At 36.8% G+C, this 23,292-nt stretch overlaps 1 protein-coding gene across 1 annotated transcript; it reads left to right on the top strand.

Moving 5' to 3' along the window:
* Nucleotides 1-1,578: 1,578 nt before the first annotated feature.
* Nucleotides 1,579-9,939, top strand: LOC104242360 (uncharacterized). Its single transcript, XM_009797399.2, has 5 exons — nucleotides 1,579-2,159; nucleotides 3,693-3,729; nucleotides 3,871-4,107; nucleotides 4,192-4,239; nucleotides 9,226-9,939. The coding sequence occupies exons 1-5, from the start codon at nucleotides 1,855-1,857 to the stop codon at nucleotides 9,484-9,486; spliced, it is 888 nt and encodes a 295-aa protein (XP_009795701.1). The 5' UTR covers nucleotides 1,579-1,854; the 3' UTR covers nucleotides 9,487-9,939.
* The last annotated feature ends 13,353 nt before the right edge of the window (nucleotides 9,940-23,292 follow it).

The raw sequence follows: 23,292 nt of genomic DNA, 5'->3' as shown, positions 1-23,292 counted from the left end.
CACTAATAGTTTGAGCAGTGAAAGCAGTCACTAATACTTGTATTAGGGTAGGTTGTCTACATCAGAACCCCTGAGATGCGATCCTTCTCCGAAACTTGCATGAACACGGAATATTTTGTGCATCAAGTTACCTCTATTTTCTCTTTCTTGCCCAAATCTTTTTAATGTAACTAGTAGTAATAGTAATTTTCTCGAGGTTCTCATGTTTTTTTCTTTCTTTTATGAACCAATTTTCACACCAAAGTCACTATTGTCCTCGTTGGATTAATCATGGTTTAGCTAAAAACTACGTTAGAATTTTCTTTTTCCCTGTAATTATTAGTATATTCTATGTCTATAATTCTAAATAAATTTGAAAGAAAACTACTTAAAATAGAAGTAGAAATTTCACTAGCTAATGCCTCATAATATCTACAAATATTAAAAGCACAACGGTGTTTAATTATTTTTTTCATGGGTTATATCAGATTTGTGTGATCATCGATATAGGATTTTACTAAACTACTAAAATCATATAATAAATTAGCGTTGTATTCATTTTTTTTAAAATTTTGTACGCAAACAAGGTAATTTTATGATGTTTTTTTTTTCTAAACTAAATTGTTGTTGTGCCCATTGACTCTATCTAAAATAGTAGCTATGAGTTAAATAAAGTTCAAGTACATCTTCCATTTATATAAGTTATGATGATTGAATTTTTTATCCAAAATCTTCAACTACCAATTATTGTCTAATATATTTAGGTAAACTTCAGTTGACACATACTTTTATCATTAATTATAAAAAATATAATTTGTGTGATCATGAATTGCATGCTTCTTTAGTAAATAATTAACTTCATCTAACACTTGGCAATTCCACAACTAACTATATCTTCTCACCCTAATCCAATGATACAACTATTCTTACTCCTTCTAATTCACTTTAATTGATTTTTTGGCTATTTTCACATATATTAAAGAATTTACCTTTTAATATTAATTAATAATAAAATTAACCATATTAACTTTTACTATCTCGTTAATTTGTTTCTTGAAAATATAATAGATTCTCCGAGACTCTTTAATCTAAGGACAACTTTGAAAAAAAGAAGTTATTTATTTCTTGATATCTGAAAAAAATTAAATATTATGGACCACAAAAAAAGGCCAAAAAATTAATTAAAATGGATCGGAGAAAATAATATGTTCTTAGTTTAAGTTATGTGAATAATTTACAAATCAAGTCACTTATAATTTAATTGCAGGTAAATCTTTATGATAAGCATTACTTGGTAACATATTGAAAATAAAAAATAACCTACTATAATAGATTAAACTGAACCAATTGTGTAAAAAAAAATCTTAATGCAAATCTCTCTCTTTTTTTTAAGCATAAAACAATTCTAGAAGGCTAAACTTGACTTTTCACCAAGTCATAGATAATGGGCGCCCATAAATGATGAATCAAAAAAGAAAAAATATTATTAGAAAAAAAGAGTGTAATAAATTAATAAATAAAAATAATACTACCAACCAAAAAAATAAGAAATAAAAAAATAAACAGTGGGCATTTTACAGATCATCTGAAAAAACCAACATGCACCAGTTCTCTTTGCTTCTTTTAATTCTTTGTTTCCCCAATACACACACCACACCCCGCTTAGATCGGATCTTTCTCAACAAACCACTCAAAAACAACAACAAAACAAAACCCAAAAAAAAAAAATAATTTTTTTATATATACAAAAAAATAGACCAAGAACTTTCTCTCCCATATTTTCTTGCAAAAAAGATTGATGCTTTTGCCAAATTCATGGCTTAAATATATATTGAATGATTTTATTGTCAAATTTAGGTTGTTGGGTTTTTGATAATGGGGAATGTAACAGCAAGTGTAGCTGCAAAATTTGCATTTTTTCCACCAGACCCACCAACATATGAAGTATTTAAAGATGAAGAAGAAAGTAGTAGGCTTTGTTTTAGTGGAATAACAGCTGATAAGAATGTGAATGTTCATTTATTGGATACAAAAGGTGGTAATAAAATTGTAGCCACTTTTTGGAAACACCCAAATGGGAGATTTACTCTTCTTTATTCTCATGGAAATGCTGCTGATTTGGGACAAATGGTTGATCTTTTTGTTGAGCTTAGAGCTCACCTCCGTGTTAATATTATGTGGTATGTTAAATTCCTTTTTTTCTTGGTCATATTCTTCTCTTATTTATTTACATCATTGTGTGTGCGCGCATTGGTTTTGGGAAGGGGAGCCTTGGCGTAAATGGTAAAATTATTGCTTCCTGAGGTCATGAGTTCGAGCCGTGTAAATAGCCTCTTGACCAGTAACGGGTTCGAGCTGTGAAAATAGCCTCTTGACCAGGTCACGGGTTTGAGCCGTGGAAACAGCCTCTTGCAGAATTGCAGGTAAGTTGTGGTCCGCCCTTTTCCGGACCATAGCGGAAGTTAGTGCACGGGGCTGCCCTTTATTGTGTCTGTGTGTGTGTTTTGTTTGTAGGAGTGTTTAAGAATGATTAATTTCATGGGGTTTGCTTGTTTTTTGATAGTATTGTTAATGGTTGTTCCAAATTTTTAATCTTTATAATGTTTTTGTTGTATGTTCCATGTATGAGCTTGAGTTTTTAATTTTCCTTATTGTTTTGTGGTGTGGGGTTTTTTTTTTGGGTGGTTGTGAGGGGGGGGGGGGTGTTGTGGGTGTTTTAAGATAATGATTTTATGGGTTGTGCTTGGTCTTGATGGTATTGATAATGGTTGTTTCAAAGTTTTGATGTTTACCATGTTTTTTTTGTATATTGCTTCTGCCTAATATGTTCTTTGTGTGTGTGTTTTTTTTTTGGTTTATGGGGTGTTTTAGAGTAATTGATTACATGGGTTTTCTTTGTTTTTTTTGGTATTGTTAATGGTTGTTCCAAAGTTTTGATCTTTACTTTGTTTTGTGTACATTGGTTCTGTCTAATATGTTCTTGTTGTAATTCTCTGTATAATACTTTGTGTAATTATGTGTTTTCTTTTCCATTTTGTGGTGGGTTTTTTTTTTTTTTTGGGGGGGGGGGAGTTAGGGGGTTGGGGTGTGTTTTAGAATAATTGATTACATGGGTTTTTCTTGTTTTTTTATTGGTATTGTTAGTGGTTATTTCAAAGTTTTGATCTTTATCATGTTTTTGTGTATATTGGTACTGTCTAGTGTGTTCTTGATGTAATTTCGTATATGATACTTTATATGATTAAGTATTTTCTTGATATCCAGTTGGGGAAGGGATGAAATTTCAGTGGGTTTGTTTTATTTTTTATTTTGGTGAATTGGTTTGTTGGAAACAACCTCTCTACTTTCACAAGGTCGGGGTAAGGCTGTGTACACGCTACCCTCCCCAGACCCCATTTGTGGGATTACACTGGGTTTCTTGTTGTTGTTGCTGGTGGTGAATTGGTTTGTTGTTCTAATTCATCTTATTGAGTAAATGCTCAAATCTGATTTAGTAATTTCAATAATATCTTAGTAATATCCTGCCCTTGTTTGGTGTTAGGATTTTGGACCCGCTGTTTCTGAACTTGTTAATCTGTCTTTCCTAAACTTACAAGAATTTTGTAGTTCTATTAATACTGTATCATCATGCAATTACAATTCCTGAAAGTTCTACTGTTATAATCTCCTTTTTTCTTTGGCACTGATGTCATTGTTTGCATGCTGGATTGCAGCTATGATTATTCGGGATATGGCGGATCATCGGGTAAGGTAAGGAAATTATAATGCTAACTTTCATTTCTAACTTCTGATTAGCCAGCAATTGGCATCAAGTCATTGATCCTGTTGCCTTCTAAGTTTTGGTCTACTTGTTCCAATCTTCACATATTGATGTCAGTTTACTTGTATCAGCCATCGGAGTTCAATACGTACTATGACATTGAAGCTGTCTATAATTGTTTGAAGAGCGAATACGGCATTAAGCAGGAGGATATTATTTTGTACGGACAATCTGTTGGCAGCGGGCCAACACTACACTTGGCATCTCGCTTACAGAGGTTAAGAGCCATTGTTCTTCATAGTGCTATACTTTCAGGAATACGAGTTCTATATCCTGTAAAGATGACATTCTGGTTTGACATTTTCAAAGTAAGTATTTCTTTTTTCCTCGTTTTCTCCTGGTTGATTAATTATGACGAAGTATCATGCTGACAAATTTCTTTCCTTTTGCAGAATATAGACAAAATACAAAAAGTCAGCTGCCCAGTTTTAGTGATCCATGTAAGAAACATTTAGTTCGTTCTTCCTTCTAGATACTTTCACATACTTTTTGTTTTCTGCTTTGTTATATTTAGTTGATCGATTATTCACAAAAAAGTATGCTTCTGTATGTTCTTCATTCTTCAAAGTTTCTTCATTCTTGCTGACATTCCAAGAAAATGGAATGGTAGGGGACTAGGAATATGTGACACAAAACAATAATAAGTTGGTGAAATGGAGGAGTGCGACAGGATTGATATAAGACCAGCATTCTTAGATTGGAGTAAATGTTGAGACTCTAAGATCCACAAGATTAGACTAGATTAGAACTGCTCGCATTCTATTAAGATGGATAGTAAGACTAGAATGCAGATATTAAGATGGGTGTATGATCATACAAGATTGCACAAGATTAGAAATGATCACATTCGATAGAAGGTGCAAGTAGCACAGACAAAGGATAAGCTGAGGTAACATCAGTTGATATGGACTGGTCATGTCTTACATAGACCTCCCAACGCACCCCTTCGGGAGATGCAAAAAACATGATTGACGATATTTTTTAATTGGATAAGGTAGACCTAGAATTGCATGAAAGGAAATGATCTCAAAAGACTGACAATCTCTCGAAATCCACGCAGAGAAAAGGACACAATGAAAGCAAAAATCTATATAGGCAAGACTAGTTGGCATTAAGGCTATGTCGGGATGCTATGCTTTCATTAGGCTCAATGTTGTAGAAGTCATTTTAGTCTGAAGATTTGTATGCCAGTAGAAAATGTAGAGAACCTCTAGTGCTAGAGTACTCCAAGTTATTGAATACTGGAAAAGACGGGTACAAATAGAGTGAAACGGATAGTGAGAATCCATTGCCAACTAGCTTGGGACTGAGGCGTAATTGTCATTGTTGTTGTGGATAAGTTTCATGACATGGACAAGTAGTTTTTCCAAAGTTATGCCAAAATCTTGTAGAAAAGCATGTTCAACCACCTGCCTTGTTGCTTTTAATTGGCGAAACTGCTTTTGTCTTTTTGTTACATCCTATTAAATTTTTTCAAGATAAAAGTCTTAACGAAATGGTATTGGTCTTTATAATTGAAGAGTTCTACTGGGCTCATGTTTATGCTCGGATTGGTAAAATAAAATAAAAAAATCAATATAATATATCTATATCTATATATATATATAGACATATCCGGAGAACCAGTACTTTTCTTTGGTTGTGCCTATTCATTATTTTCTTGATCTTTAGAATCATGTTCTTGTGGAATAGCAGATATGTGAAACCAAGTTGCTAACAGTCTCACACTTTTAACCAAAGCTCGAGGCACATCCAAGTGCTTGTATCGCATTTATGTCACTCAACAACTGAAGTAGATGGGAGATTTATGTGCTGACATGTCAAAGACGCTTTTGATGACCTCTGTTGTCAAAATCCAATAGTGGACCATTTCACACTTTCCTTCCCCTGTATGATTAGCGAGCTCGCTATCAACTAGAATAGTTATTGTCTCATTGAAAGATCAAACCTGTTCTTGAAAGACCCTTAGACTATGACTATACAAGAAAAACAATTCACAATATTGCATCTAATTCACTTCAAAACCAGCTTAATTTTTCATTACTGGTCCTTTCTTTCAAGCAACCGTTTTTGATAAAAAGATATAAGGATTGCATACTCTGAAATCAAAACAAAAGTTAGGGTGAAATTGAAGAAAATAGAACCTTGTATAAAGAAATTTCTATGTCAGTCCTTTTCCTTTTATCTCCTTCTTAGATTCTCCACTTGATCAATATTTTTTCATTCTCAGAATACCTTGCAAGTTTTCCACATAATATCTCTTACTATAGACATATTTTTATAACTCTATTCTTAGATATTTGAATTATTTTTAGCCGAATCCCTACACCTGTATCCATACCTAGATCCGTACCCACAAATCTTAAAATTTAGAAGGATCCGGCCTCTTAATTTGCACCTGTATCGGACACCCGCACCCGAGTCCGAGCAACTTAGGCTGACTTTACATGATTTTGTTGTCCTTTTATTCAAATATCCGGATAACTGTTACAAGTCTATGCTTCTAATCAGGGGTTATCTTTTTACACTTCTCTTTTCGACATAAACCATAGCACCGAATAGAATGCTTGAGTGACTGACCTATCATGTGATTAAATGATCATTTTAACTTTCCCTTTCATTAAGGTTCTTACCGGAATTAAATACACTGTTATCTTTTACTTGCTTCGTCAGTATCCTACAATTGTTGATGGTATTATTCTAATGTTGGGAACTGCATGAAAAATAATGGAGCACACTCGAGAACCTGCTTTAGAACAAGAGTATCTTCACTGTACATATTATCGAAATATGTCTTACCTTGGTCCTCTTTCCCACTCTCTTTTCCTTGTGTCATTGAAACTGTTTAGTTCAGATACTCTCAAAGGCCAGAGTATCCATGACCTCAGGGACGCACCAACCATTTTAACTTGTGGATTTATTTGAACCCTATAGCGTTTGCCCATACCCTGTATATGGATAAAGAAATCCATTAAATATCTATAAATATTTGATTGTGAGTGCAGTTACTATCATATATTAGTTTGAGTTCGTGTACCATAAACTTCAAATCCTTGATCCGCCTCTTCATAACCTGACACGACACGCAGTGAGCACTACAGTAAAACATCCTTTTCAAAGTTTCAATTGAAAAACCAGATCCTCAACACGTCCGTAAGATGTCTTCGATGTTGTCGGAGTAAAATTTAGGATATTGGGTTCTTATGTTGCAAGATATGACAGATTGAGAAACGAAGATGACAAAGGTAAACTAAGCAGGAAAAATGTGTCATGGCATCTTTAAATTATCTAACTCTCATTTAGGTTATGGACTATGTTGAATCATGCACAGTTTCTTAAGGCTGTTGGAGTTGGTATGTGTTCACAACCCAATGACCAATATTACTATCATCGGACCTTTCGGGTTTGTAGTCCTTATTGACTACGTTGGGCATCATTTTTAGTTAAACTTCTAACATACTTGCACAGTGGGCTGGAGATGTTGGTTTCTGCTGGGCACCTAATTAGTTCACTCCCTATAGATCTCCTTTTCGAGAAAAAGTTCTGGAAGTTCTTGTTCATTTCCCAAGTGTGAGCTCCTAAACTTTTGTTTATGATTACATCTTCAAATTTAGTTTACTAGTTGTAACTGCTGACAAATTGGGGAATGGACCACCAAGGGGTATTTTGACTATACGATTAAAGCTTTTGGTGGGTCCAACTGGTAGCAAAGACTTGTCGCTGGGCCCGGCCATGTGGAATTGGTTAGTTCAAATTGTGCGGGTTGATAGGCCTCTAGGAAGTAATGGAAGGCCAAAGGAGAATTCTGGATGGAAAATCATGACATTAAGAAAATTAAACAGTTTACCTCAGTCCATTTTCATGGACCAACAAATAAGGAAACTTATAATGGACCCTAGAGGCTATAGAAGGATTATATTGCTCAGTAAAGGACATCAATGGCAAAGCAATAGTGAAAGTTTAAGGGAAAATGACACTATATAGCCGCTCTCAAAATAATAGCCGAAAAAATGTATATTTTATATATATATATATACATTCTGTTCGTTATATACAAAAATTATACAAATTTTATACAAATATAAATAGTTTCTGGCGCGGGCTATAAGTGAAAAAAGCCCAAAGTTTAACTGAATGCTTGGCGGTTTTGAGGAGGATACCGATGGCACATCAATGGCAAAGCAATAGTAACTCCAGAGCAGAATGCAATGTGTCACCAGAAGATCCTAGTAAAATTTCTCATGTGCTATTAAAAAGATGCAAGTATATTAAAAGATGAAAACTATTACTCTCCTGTACCAATTAACTTTCTCTTTCTTTTACAGCTAATGCAGCGGCTGAATATATTAAGCACTTAAAATGCTAGTTGCTTATGTCCTTGTAACCTTTTGAAAGTGTTACAGGAAAGTTCTCCTGCATATTTGAAATCACACTTTCTTGTTTAATACAGTCTGATGTATTTTACAGATAAATAGTTCCTTATCCACGATCACGTCTTATAGTGCAATCCCACTAGGCATTGCTGTTTAATGAAGTTGGAAATGATGCTTTTGTGCGCAAAAGGTCATTAATATTACCTTCTGGAGTGTCATTATTTTTCTTAATTTACATGCTTGATTAAACCTTAGATAGTTGCTTACACTGTCTTATTACATTGTTGTTTCTATTGTTTCTCTATTGCTCCATTTTTTACGTTCTTGAGCCGAGGGTCTTTCAGAAACAGCCTCTCTACCTTCATTGGTAGGGTTAAGGTCTGCGTACACACTACCCTCCCCAAACTTCACTTGTGGGATTCCACTGGGCTGTTGTTGTTGTTGATTAAACCTTAGATCCATGTATGTCTAAAATGCAAAAAGTCTAAACTTTTGTATGCTACTCAGTAAACTTAATGAATTCTTTAATGGCAGATACTATCGTTTCTTCAATTGAAATGATATTTTTGAAATGAACTTGGTCGCTAAAACGTATGATTGTCATCAGTTTTCAACTTCCCAATTATTAATTGCTGGAGTGTCAGTTCTAATTGTACGTCTGGATCCTTCGTCACAATCTAAGGCGAGGTTAACGTGAATACCTGATGTTTAAACCCATATATCCAGAGGAGTTTCCACAAGATAATGACGTGTTCCACATGTTTATCCTTAACATGGTTGTTATCTTGAGAAAGAGCTAAGATTAGTATGCTGTTCCTTTCTTTATTTTTTTTTCTTTTTACCATCTCCCTCTTGCAAATGGATAGGCTTAAATCCGTAGCTGCAGAAATTTTTTCTATATGTCATATCATATATACTGTTATGATATAGGATTGGCTTGTTTGCTGTGTTAAAGCTCCTATACATTTGCAATATGATAGTACAACGCCCTTTTTGCACTTACCTACCAGACTTCTAGCATTTGTATGTCTCTGAAAAATGAGTTATTTGCAGGGTACAGCTGATGAGGTTGTTGATTTTTCACATGGTAAGCGTTTGTGGGAGCTCGCCAAAGAGAAATATGATCCGTTATGGGTCGAAGGTGGAGGACATTGTAATCTAGAGACATTTCCTGAGTACATTAAGCACTTGCGCAAATTCGTTAATGCAATGGAGAAACACTCGTTTTCTAAACGAAACAAGGCACGCCTTTCTCAAGCCCCAAGTATAACCGAATCCAAACACAACAGATGCTTAAGATTTGGAAAGAGATGAAATGATTTGTTCTAGTTATTACTAAGAAGTGTTGCACAGGAATTAGCTGCTTTTTCGCGGAAATAGAAAAGGTTCGCGTTTATTGCAGCAACATAACTGATTCAAGAACTGGCTGTTTTTACACCGATGTTACCAACTCAAGATTCTGCTGCTGAGCTTGTTTCATCATTTGCTAAAGATTGAGGTAACGCGAGTAAGATTTAGTCAGTTCGTTACAGATTGCTGCTCACTTGATTAGTTTATGTGTTGGACAAGATCAGTTGACTTGTCTGCTAATGTAACAGTGTGTATTATCCCCAGAAAAGATTATGGTTAGACTTGAATCAACTCTCTGTACATTAGGAATCTCAGTGTTTTATGTAGAGACCACTACCTTTTCTTGGCAATAGAGATGCAAATTTATTTGCCTGTATCATCTCCTATTTTATTTCCTAAAATCTTTTTCTTATACGACGTATCGATTTTCTGCTGTCTGGTTATCACGTTGTTGGTGTTATCTTTTTGACTTCCTTTGATGTTACAGCTCCACTGTCCTTACCATCGTCGTGAGCCGAGGTTCTATCAGAAACATCCTCTCTATTCCTCCGGAGTAGGGATAAGGTCTGCGTACACACTACTCTCCCTAGACCCCACTTGTGGGATTCCACTGGGTCGTTGTTGTTGTTGCTGTATCGATTGTCTATACTCTATCATTGTTGTAAATAATGCAGTTCTATCATACATCACACCCGAGTCGAGAGTCTACCGGAAACAACCTCTCTACCTTCTTAAAGGTAGGGGTAAAGTCTACGTATACACTATCGGAAATAGCCGAAGATGCTTCGTGCACCGGCTGCCCTTTTTATCATATTCACTAATATTAATGTCCATGTATAGAGGCTGCAGATTCATTGTACATGTGAAAATTCACCTTGAAATAACACCACGTAAAACTATTTTCTATTATGCTCTCTTACAAATTCAGTCTTAAGTACATGCATCTGCCAATGTGAAGCCTCAGTTATATATTATAAAATATTACTAACTTTTTAAACCCTAAGCAGCCAAGTTTTACAAACAACTGCCCCATTGCAACTAAAGATGTGGCTTTGTAGTTAACGAAGTGGGTGGAAACCATGGGTGATCAGGTTCAGTATAGACAAAAAAATGTTAGGTAACTTTTTCCTATATATCTAAGTCTTGGTCGGCAATATTACCCGGTATATGTATGTAGTAGAATAATCGAGGTATTATTATAAGAAAAGTTTCTTCCTATATGTCTAAGCATTAGTTAGCAACGTTACACGGTATATGTACTCCTGTATATGTAGTTGCTGCCTAGCAGGTATCTAGTAGAATAAATGAGGTATTGTTATAAGAAGGATCTCTTCCTATATGTCTAGCATTAGTCAGCAACATTACTCAATATATGTACTCCTATATATGTAGTTGCTGCCTAGCAGGTATCTAGTAGAATAATCGAGGTATTATTATAAGAAAGAATTCTTCCTATATGTCTAAGCATTAGTAAGCAGTGTCTTGGTATATGTACTCCTATGTAGCAGCCGAGCAGGTATCTAGTAAAGTAATCGAGGTATTGTTATAGGAAAGATTTCTTCTTATATGTTTAAGTTGCGTTACTCAGTATATGTACTCCTATATAGCTGGTATCCGGTAGAATAATCGAGGCATTATTATAAGAAGGAAAAAAAATTATTGCTCCAAGTGAATTACTTGTGCACCCATATATAAGGAAGAAGATAGAAGCCTTTCAGAAGTTTTAAATATTTTAATGATTCTTTGCACAAAACTATGGAAATCTTAATAGGAAAGCCCAAATGACCAAATCTTTATACTTAAAAAAAGATTGTAATTTCCACTTTGAGTGGGATTTGTTTGCTTCTTTCTTGCACATGGTAGGTTACTTAGGTCCCATTGGCCATAGCTAAAAATTATTATAATTAATAAAACTAGTTCTATATTAGGACATCTGTAATACCCTTTTTATTTTACTTTTTTTTTTAATTCTTATTAATATTTCTGTGTAGGAGAATTGATAGACTTTTCATGCCCTTTTTATTTTGTTTTTCTTGTTTCTTATACTGAAGAATATATTATGCCCAGAATATATTCTTTTATTGTCTGCAAATCTTATAACATATCAAGATTGTCTCTTAGTGGTATTGTTAGATGTGAAACTTTTTTTTAAGTGATGATTAAGAACACTTTAAATTAGGTTTTTCGACTTTGTTAACTATAAGTATTTATTTTATGAGTTTAAGTTCTATTCTCTGATATATAAAATATATTTACATAATCAATTCATTTATAAAGTTTGCAAGTCTTTATACTGTCGATCTATATAACTTAGTCCTTATTTTGAAAGTATGGGTTCTCCTTTTAAAAAATTTAAAGTAATTTTTTGTTATTTATTCTTTGACGCTTTTGTGTTTTAGACGATTAACGTACTCTCGAAAATATTAAATAAAAAAATATATTTGAAGGATCAAGAAATATAATATGATGAAGATGATTTCAACATCATGTAGTTGATACTTAGAAGCATACAATTATTGTCTAATAACTCTATAATTAATTACAGCTAATGTGAGATAGAAGAAAGACAACTTATTCCATCAAATAATTCACATGGACAGCCAGACAAATTGTTAGCTGAAGCTACGTTTGATTCACTATAATGCAAGTCAGTGTACAAAATATTCCGCATTTACGCAGGATTAGGGATCGGGCTGTAAGGGGCCGTGTGATATAGACAGTCTGCCCTAATGCAAGCATTAGTGGCCACTTTCACAACTCGAACCCATGGTCTCACACGAAGATAATTTTATCGTTGCTCCAAGTCTCCCCTTGTTTGATTCACTATATTATTTCTCAATTAATACCAAGTTCACAAAAATAAAATAGTAGTACTATTTTTTTTCTTTGGAAATATATTAGCATCCTTATAAAATTCCTGACATTTTATAACAAAAATGGAAACTTACGCAGAGCTATCTGACAGAGGACTATAAAATATAATTTCTCAGAATATTCTATGGGAAAGTGATAACTCCACAACTTTGGTTATGTTCAATTAATCTGCCTTTCTTAAGTTAAATTAATTTGAATTTTAAATAATATTATTCGTGGAATGACGTCTCAGACATTTTCAAATGTCTAAAAATGGGAAGAGTTTTATATTCCTGTAGACTGGAGTCATAATGTCCACAAAATAAAAGTATTGAGAGAGAATATAGAAATGAAATTACTAGTGGATGAAAATGTATAATGGGATAACCTTTTTTATAATTGATAATAATTAAAGGAAAAGGGCTAAAATTGTCCATGTACTATCGAATATTGTCTAAAATTGCCTTCCGTGTTACTATCTGGTTGACTGGGTACTTACTGTTATACTTCCGTTCAAATCTACTCCTAATTTAGACGGCTAACCACGTGTCAAACCCAGATTAGAATGTGGCTAGCCTCTAATAACACGTAGTTAGTCACATTCCAATTTAGAAGTGAGACGTGGTATAGCCATCTAAATTAGAGGTAGATTTGATTGAAATTATAACAGTAGGGATTCAATCTATCAAATAGTAAAATAGAAGATTTTGTAATAATATTTCAGGGACAATTTTGGCCCTTTTTTCGAATAACTAATCTCGCTAACAAATTTCCCTACTTTTTATCTCTTCCCCACAGAAAAGAGAGATATACTGAAAAACACATATATGTAGAGTTATATATAGTTTAATATTCTAAATTGAAAATAATTATAATGATCATTGCTTTCAAACTGTCATCCACCTAGACCAAATTATGTCACTATATATATATATATATATATATATATATATATATATATATATATATATATATATATATATATATATATCTTTAGCCAACTAAGTGGATATCAATCTGTTCTTTATGACATATTGGAATTTAGGAATTGATTAAGTCCACTATATAATACCAAGGATAATCAAAAAAGACTTCTCTCTTTCTACTATTTTAATTTAAGGTTATGGGTCTTCATCTAGAAATAATTGCTAATGGTTGGAGTTTTAAAGTTCGAATTCGAATTCTGAGGATGTAAAATTATTCAATAAGAAGACTCTTATTTTTTTTAGTACTGAATTACTCGATATGAGTTTGAATTAATCAAGTTAATGGTTTTCAAATATGAATAATTAACTTATACTTTGAAGCAGTATTCAAGCAATAGTCTTCTTTTGTACCTTTCTCGGCTTTTTGGCTAAGATCAACTGTAGCATATGTTTTATCAATTTAGCGATATTAACTCACTTTTTGTCATGAACCAAACTCAACTCGTTGTGATGACGCCTATCGTGGAACTAGGTCAGCCTCAACTCAACGAAAACCAACCACAATATTAAAATTTAGAACATTTGCGGAAGAGTACTTTTATCATTTAAGAAAATAAATTGTTCATAATATAAGCAAAATCCATAACACGATTCAGCCGACCCAAAACTAGGGTATCACAGAGTACATGAGCGTCTAGAGAAATAACATGGTCTACTACAACATTTACTGAATACAACTGAAACACAACTAGAATAGAGGAGGAGGTCAAGATATGTGAACGCCATGCAGATATCTCAACAATCTCCCAAGCCGGCAACCTCAATCAATGACTGCCACTGGGACCGAAAGTACCTGGATCTGCACACAAGGTGCAGGGGGTAACGTGAGTATACCAACTCAGTAAGTAACAAGTCCAACCTCTGGACTGATAGGTAGTGACGAACGTAACCTCAACAGAAAATAGAAATAAGTTGTGCAGTAAAGTAGGCATGCTATTCTTTCAGGAATACAACTCAACAGTGAAATATATACAGATCTGAATAATGTAAGATATAAAGCTCAGCTAACTCTACATGGCAATGCACAGAATGTATGAAATGCACCATGTGCTCCCACTCTCAAGCGCTCAACCACTCGGGTACTGTATATGGCCACCCGACCCAAATAAATCCATCCTAGAACATATACAATGCTGACTGCAAGTCATCCAGTACCGAGGAATAAGGGTAATCTAACCCTGAGGAGAAATCTATCTCCAGGTATATATATGTATACACATTCAACCACTCGGTGCCACATATGGCCATCCGGCCCAGGAAAATCCATCTCGGAACACACTCAACAATGACTAGACGTCACTCGGTACCGAGAAAAAGGGAAAACCATCCCTGTGGAGAAATCCATCTCCATGTATCAATACCTCGGACAAATCCATGTCTAGGGAAGTCCATCCCTGTGGAGAAATTCATCTCCATAAATCAATGCTTCGGACAAATTCATGCCCGTGGAAATCCATCCCTCAATAATACCATCAGCGCTCACTAGGGGTGTATAGACTGCGGAGGGGCTCCTTTCAGCCCAAGCGCTATAACAAGGCAACAAAGGCATAATCAATAATCTGCTGCGGCGTGCAGCCCGATCCCATAACTGTCACTCATAATTAGGCTCTCGGCTTCACTCAGTCATCACTCTCCAGTCTCACACACAAGGGCTCACAATACCATGAAACTAGCCCGAAACAATGATATGATGTGCAAAATAACAACATCCAAGACTGAGACATGATATGATATGCATGAACAAGACTGAGTATAGAATATCAATGAAACTAATGATATGACAGCAAGAAACGACCACTCGTGTCTCAACAGTATTGGTATGAAGCCCTAACATGATAATTAGCATGATTTACAGTTTATTTCCTTAATCATATAATCATAACACAGATATCAACAAGAAAGAGTCACTAAGCGGTGCCATAGAATGAACCACGCCACAATTTTCACAGTGCACGCCCACACGCCCGTTACTTGGCATTTGCATCACCTCAATATTAATCACATAACACATCGTTCGGGGTTTCGAACCTCAGAACCAAGTTTGGAAGCGTTACTTACCTCAAACCAAGCCGAAACTCTAACCCGCGATGCCTTTGCCTCTCGGTTCGGCTTCCAAATGCTCTGAATCTAACCAAAATCGGTATATTATCATCAATACGCTAAAGGAATGAATTCCACATGAAAATTATCAAATTAGACCAAAAATTCCAAATTTAGCTCAAACCCGACCCCCGGGGCCCACGTCTCGAAATCCGATAAAAATTTCAAAACTAGAAAGTCCATTCACTTACGAGTCTACTCCTATCAAATTCATCAAAATCCGACGTCAATTGGTCATTCAAATCCCCAAAATCAACTCTCCAATTCTCTTCCATTTTCACCTCAAATATCCAAATTAAATGATAAAAATGAAGACACAATCATGGAATTTAACCATATTTGAGTGAAGAACACTTACCCCCAAGCACTCATCTGAAAATCCCCTCTAAAATCGCTTTCTCCCGAGCTCTCTATTGAATTTTTGGAATTATGAACTCAAGCCCTCGTTTTTTAACTTAAACATTCTGCCCAGTTATTTCCTTCATTGCGATCGCGGAAAGAGCCTCGCGATCGCGAAACACAAACTATGCTGCTCCACATATTAACCTTACGCGATTGCGGAACTACCCACGCAATCGCGAAACACTGCTTTACCAACTTACGCGAACGCGACCCTCACTATGTGATCGTGTAGAGAGATTCCTTCACCTCATGACTGCTCCAAATCCTTCTTCGCAAACGCGACCTCAGCCACGTGTTTGCGATAGCCAACTCCACAGATTTACGCGATCACGACCCCACTCTTGCGATCGCATATAAGGTAACCAACAGAAGAAAATACAACAACAACAATAGTCTTTTTAAAGCCAAACATACTCCGATAACCACCCGAAACTCACCCGAGGCCCTCAAGACCTCAACCAAACATACCAACACATCCCATAACATCATTCAAACTTAGTCGAGCCTTCGAATCACTCAAAACAACACCACATCAACCTCGGAAGCCTAAGAACTTATAAACTTTCAAATTTCACAAACGATGCTGAAACCTATCAAATCACCTCCGAATGACCTGAAATTTTGCACATACATCACAAATGACACTACAGAGCTACTCCAATTTTCGGAATTCCATTCCGACCCCGATATCAGGATTTCCACTGCCGATCGGAAAACGCCAAATTTTCAGTTTCGCCAATTCAAGCGTAATTCTACTACGGACCTCCAAATTACATTCCGAACACGAGTCCAAAATCACCTAACGGAGCTAACCGAACCTTCAGAATTCATATTCGAGATCTTCTACACATAAGGTCAACGTCTGGTTGACTTTTTCCAACTTAAACTTCTAAATAAGAGATTAAGTGTTTCATTCCTCTCCAAAACCACTCTGAACCCGAACTAACCAATCTGATACTACACAATACAACTGGATAACACATAAAGAAGTAGAAATGAGGAAAACAGGGCTATAATTCACGAAACGACCGGCTGGGTCATTACATCCTCCCCCACTTAAACATACGTTCGTTCTCGAACGTGCCTAGAGTTGTTCCGAAAACCATCAAATCGCTGTGTAACCTTACCGTGCATATACTAGGGGTGATCCCACATTACCCTATCCCATATAGGTCCGATAACATAATATAACTGAAATTTCACATTTCGCCCTAGCCCATAACCTTAGAACCAATTTTCCACTTTCGAAATTATCTATAAGATCAGAATCTCACATCTACACAATGAATAAGTCTGAACATGCTGTATCAAGTCATAACCGCAATTCAAGATGACAATCACGTGATATATCACACAACTCAAACTCTCATAGCGACAACTTCTAATCATAGCAGCTGCTCAAACAACCCAATTCCGGCAATAAACCTCTTATCAAACCAAAGCCTCATTCAAACACTTTCGTATACTGCCAATGATGAATGAAACACACAGAAAGTCATAACCATTCCTCATATCAACCAGTCGTGGAGCTCCCTCTCCTTCGAGAAGGACCATAGTACATTTCTAAGCCGAATCCCGATATTATCCTTCCAACATACTGAAATCGAACCCGATAGTATTCATTCTAGATCCCAATGACCTCATCTCATCCAATACGACCACTTTGTCACATGACACATCGATACAATCTAAAGCCACAACCCGTGCGACCCGCGCACCAATAAGCAACAGTCCAAATGTACTCAATCATGGAAAAAAATAACTTAAATGAGAGAGTTGTACTGCAAGCTCACCAGTACTACCACAACATAATGCTAAGAACCCATCACACATACCGTCGAACCAAAACACACGAATCTAACCCGAAGGGTCATACCTCCCCATAACTTCACTGCAATGCGCGACCCTATCTAAACACTGGTCCACATGAGGCAGCTCAAGTCACTATGCTCAAAATCAACAACCACACGCAATTTGATGTCTAGCACCAAAAATGAATCACTATAACCACGGAGAAGCAAATGACACAATGCCATACCAGCCCAAAGGACATATCCCATGCACAATCAATCATACAACACCCAGATACCCGTCTCACTTAAATTTCGCTATAACGCCCAAATAGAACCATATCAATGAATCACAATCCCGCGTAGCTTACAAGAGTAACTCACAAGAAAATCTCGGGACACGAATAAGCTTATCAACAACCGAATGGCACCTCCCTCAACAATAGCAGTTCAGAGTCAACATATCCGACTTAATGCAGAACACACACCCATATTAGGCCTACCAATGGACCCCAAATCGACTCGAGTCAACCACAATAGATAAATAATTCACAATGACTGAATCATGGAACACACTAGCATCTGACTAGCTTTGCCCACATCTTCACAGTCCACAACCACGAATTAACCTGTTTATGAGAACTCCCAGTCTCCAAATCCAATAAGCACACGAATCACCATATCCAATCCCAGCTCCACCACTTGAATATCTAACACACCTCTAATACTCGATCATTCCATGAGGGATACTCCTATAATTCTTTTGTGCCACCAAGCAAACTTGAATATCAGCAGTCGATCAAACAGGAGAGTATCGCAATACCAATGAAGTATCCTTATCTCAAACACGTTGCCCTCTATGATATGTATACCCTCATCAAGCCACACTAATTAGTAATATCATTTACCTAGTCATCTAAAACTGTCCATGTTGCCTAAGAATTTATGACCTTCCTTTCAAAACTGAATCGTGACCTTACACATGCAAATCCCAACCCTACACAACATACCGCATATACCCCGCCATCGTGTGACAAACATAAGAACTTCATAATACATTTCGAGCCACAAGCCACTACGTACTTAACTAGCCAAGACCTTTCCATTAGATCCCATCTAGAAGAAATCACTATACATCACATGCTCCTTACGTCAGTAGAAAATATACATCTCCAACCATGGTAGAAACCATCAAGAACTCTTTGAATCCCATTGCACAAAACCAAACCGCCAAGACTAAGTCCTTCTAACTCAACCAAGCTACGCAGATCACCAAAAGCCTAAGAGCATTGCCACGAAACACCTCTAGAAACTCATTACCTCATAAGCACCCAAGGAACTAATCATATCCCTTACCATACCAATCCGACCTATTACCAAGCTGTCCTATTTATCCAAGTTTCTTCTGAATTGCCTTCAAATTGATACTTCTCCTCGCCCTAATACCGCGATCCTCGACCCAGACTCAACACGCGAGACCCAAACATAAAACCACACCTTCTAAGGATCATAAGCCGCCGAATACTCTCTTAAATATCCCTAAAAGCACCACATCCAAAATACTTACCCTGAAGAGACTTCCTGCGACTCTAAAGCCATTACCTTCACCTTCTTGATACTGATATGTAGAATTCATAATGATATAGAAATGCCACAAGTCTTGACACCCTCCAATGTAAACCTCAGTTTCTAGCCAAATACACATCCTGAAGATCTCCAATTATCACATGTAAATTTTGAATCCATTAAAACCATTCTCGGGAGTCGTCCACTCTATTCAGGTTTCAAAACTGATCAAATGAAGCGAACGACCTGTGCCCTATTAATACAACAACACCTAAGGAAGTAACCCATCCTTCTAAGTAGCCGAGTGATATCCTACTCCATACTCGTTACGTCCCTTACAAGAACAACAACTACTTTATCCAACAATTTCTCATGTACCTATAAAGCATAACACATCACTTATTAAATATTTTCTTTACTCAAGTCATCCTCGGTCTCAACCTCTATAAGCCACAACTGATTCGCCGATATACCTTAAATTGAAACTAATAAGACACTTAGTCGCCCAATCAACTTATCAATAGCAGACTCCCCCACTTGGCCCAAAGTCATAGGTTAAAACACGCAAAAACTCACAATTTTCATGCTCTATTACTGCCATAATACCATAGTGAGATTAAACTAAATCCTTTATAAGGTCATGCAACACAAACCATCTGGTACTTCAAATCATCTGCAAATTTCGCATTCACCCTAGTAATAGTCAAGCCCGCTCTCATAAGCGATCCAAACTCAAATTTCAACATACATATTCCTCTGGGAAAAGAGGACTTCCAACAAACAACATAGGGATCACAAGCCCTCAGGATACCCCATAGGAGATAACTGATAACTAGGGATTATGATGCATTTTACACTCCTTCTTACTTGAGTTTTGATTAGAAATGTGTACAAAATAGTCCCAAAGGCTTACATGTTGTACTTGATTGCAAGGTTTCGTCAACAAGGTGACAATTCATCAAAACCAGCTCAAAAAAAAGTGAAACATGTACAAGTACTAAGAACAAGTTCAAGCACAGTGTAACAGGACTAATACGGCCGCACTCCATTCCGTGCAGTCCGCAAAGAGGAGGTTCAGAGAGGTGCTCATTTCAGGCTTTCAAGCAATGCAGCCGCAAAGCATTTCATGCGGACCGCATTGGCTTTATTGCGGCCGCACTCAATTTTATGCAGTCCGCAAAGCTAGAGTTCAGAGAGTGCTGATTTTGGGGAGTATTTCCAATGTGGTCCGTGATCCAATTTGTGCGGACCGCAACAGAAGCCACCGCGGTCGCGGTGCATTTTGTGCGGCCCGCGGTGGCCAAGTTCAGAGAGCAGAAATTTCAGCCAAGAGCCTCAGTGCGGCCGCACTTAATTTTGTGCGGTCCGCACTACCCCAGCCGGGGTATTTTTGTCCAAAAAATTCGACCTAGTATAAATAGTTTGTTTTCCCATTTTTAGGTCATTAGTTGTATTCTAGACAGCAGCTGCGCTCGTGAATAGTGTTCTTTTACTATTTTGAGTAATTTTACAATAGTTTCGTCATTGAATTTTCAAGTTTTAGATAGTAATTAAATATTATGGGGTTTTTTTCATCTATTTCTTTGTTTTCTTCTATTATCATGAGTAACTAGACCCATTAGCTAGGGTTGTGGCTCAACCCTAGTGTGGGTAATTGATGGGTCTTGTGTTTTAAGGCTTGAATGTCTATGAGTGTTTGATATTTGGACTAATTTATGGTTTTAATGTTGAATTAATGGTTGCAAACACTAGTTTATGCCTATTTGACTTGGGCTCTTCTTGAGAGAGAGAGCCTAAGTCTAGGAAAATTAGTCCAACAAGGAATTAGGGCGTATTCAAGAGATTGATAGCCCCAATTAAAGGGTTAAACCTATAGATAGTAATACCCGACTTGAACCTCAATTGCTTGCACAAATTATCATACCCAATTGGCCTTGAGAAAGTCAATTAGGGCAAAATCACTCAAACTACCGAGAGGTATAGAGTGAGAAGTGTCGTTCAATGGTTATATCATAATCCCCAAATATGACAACCTAGCCTTAGACTCGAGAATCTGTCAAGTATCCACCTAGGAGAGAGTCACTTCCCTAGTGCCTTTTAACTATTTAGACAACCTTCAATAGTTTACTCTTAGCTTAACTTAGCTTAATTTAACATCCTACTAGTATAAATTTAGAAGTAAAATCAAAACCAATTATGAATAGAAGTGCAATTAGGAATAATTATGCAACTCCAATTTAGATAGAAACTCAATTCCAATCTCTAGCTCCCTATGGAAATCGATCCTGACCTTCTCGGGTAAAAGCTGTTTCGACCACTCTAAATAGTTTTGTGTATTGTTCTTCTTTCCTTATGTGTTACTAATTTGTGTGTGTCACAACTTCAGGTACAAAATGGTAGCAAACTTAAATAACGCACCTCTTGGAGATCTTCCGTCGGGGGAGGAGGTAGATGACAATGTTGAGGATGAGGTCCCTATTGTGCCTCAAGGACAAAGGAGAGGCCGTCAGGCCAATGATAATATTCCAGACCCTCGTCCGCCACCTCCAAGAGTGGCTCCTCAAGTGCTTCCCAACCAAGTCTATGCAAGTGCAATTGTTCCACCCCGGATCCGGGCGGGCAATTTTCAAATTACCAATGTTATGCTGACATTGCTGGAGCAGCGTGGGTATTTCACAGCCCTGCCAATCAAAATGCTTACAAATATCTCAAGGGTTTTGTGGATACCTGTTGGGGGAGTAAGCAAACTAATGTGTCCGAGGATACACTTCGGTTGAGACTCTTCCCATTCTCACTTAAAGGGAAGGCATTGGATTGGCTTGAGCGACTTCCTAACCATTCCATCACTACTTGGGATGAGTTGGCAGATAAGTTCATTGCAAAGTTCTTCTCACCAGGGCATATTGCAGCATTAAGAGATGATATCTTAGCCTTCAAGTAGGAGCCCACCGAACCATTACATGAGATTTGGGAGCACTATAGAACAATGGTGAAGGAATGCCCCAATAATTATATGACTGAGGCGATGATCCAACAAACTTTCTACCGGGGTATTAATACAACAAACCAGTGTATAGTGAACCAACTAGCTGGGGGCAACTTCATGAAGTTGTCTTATGATGAGGCTTGTGACATTCTTGATGAGACAACTTACACTTTCTCCACTTGGCAAAGTAGAGCCAATGTGCCCCAGGGTGACCCCACGGTCACTCATTTGCACAAAGAGTTACATGATTATGGGTAGGTTATAGAAGAGCTGACAACTATAATGAACCAGCTAGTAATGGCACAATTACAACAAGTTAAAAAACCACACCAAGTGAATGCTATGGAGGGTGTCAACATGCTAGTGAACAAAAGAAGACAAAGAGGTTAACAGAACCAAGGGAGTTCAGATCAATTTGACAATGATTGTGGTGGATTCCAAGATGATGGTTATGATGGGCAGAATGAAGAGGTGCAATATGTGAATAATTATCAAGGCCAGAGGGGCAATTCTTCCAACCAACAACAATGGAGACCCCAAGGCAATATGGGCAATCAACAACAACAAAACAATGGTAACTGGGGGAACAACAACCAAAATTCCACCTGGGGCAATCAGAACAATAATCAGAGCAATCAGGGTAATTGGAATGGCAACAACAACTGGGGTGGCAACAGCAATCAGGGAGGTTAGAATAATGGCAATCAGGGAAATCGGGAGCAAGGCTTTCAAAGGCCCCCAATGTATCAACAACCAAACAATTCACCCCCATTTCCATCCCAAGGTCCTAGTTCTTCCAATAATGATATGGGGAGAATTGAAACGATGTTTGAACAGATGATGAAAAAGAATGCGAACTTTGATGCTCAATTGTCTTCTCACAATACTTCAATTAGAAATTTGGAGGTTCAATTAGGCCAAATCTCACAGTCCTTGAATACTCGCCCTAAGGGGGATCTACCAAGTGATACGGTAGTAAACCCGAAGGGTGGGAACAATCATGTTATGGCGGTAACTATAAGGAGTGGACGAGGTGGTGATGTGAATGTCTCTAAACAAAAGCAAATTTTGAGTGATGAAGTTGAGT

Source organism: Nicotiana sylvestris, chromosome 11, assembly GCF_000393655.2.
Source record: "Nicotiana sylvestris chromosome 11, ASM39365v2, whole genome shotgun sequence".
Lineage (NCBI taxonomy): Eukaryota > Viridiplantae > Streptophyta > Magnoliopsida > Solanales > Solanaceae > Nicotiana > Nicotiana sylvestris.
This window is presented reverse-complemented; position numbering and strand designations above follow the sequence as displayed.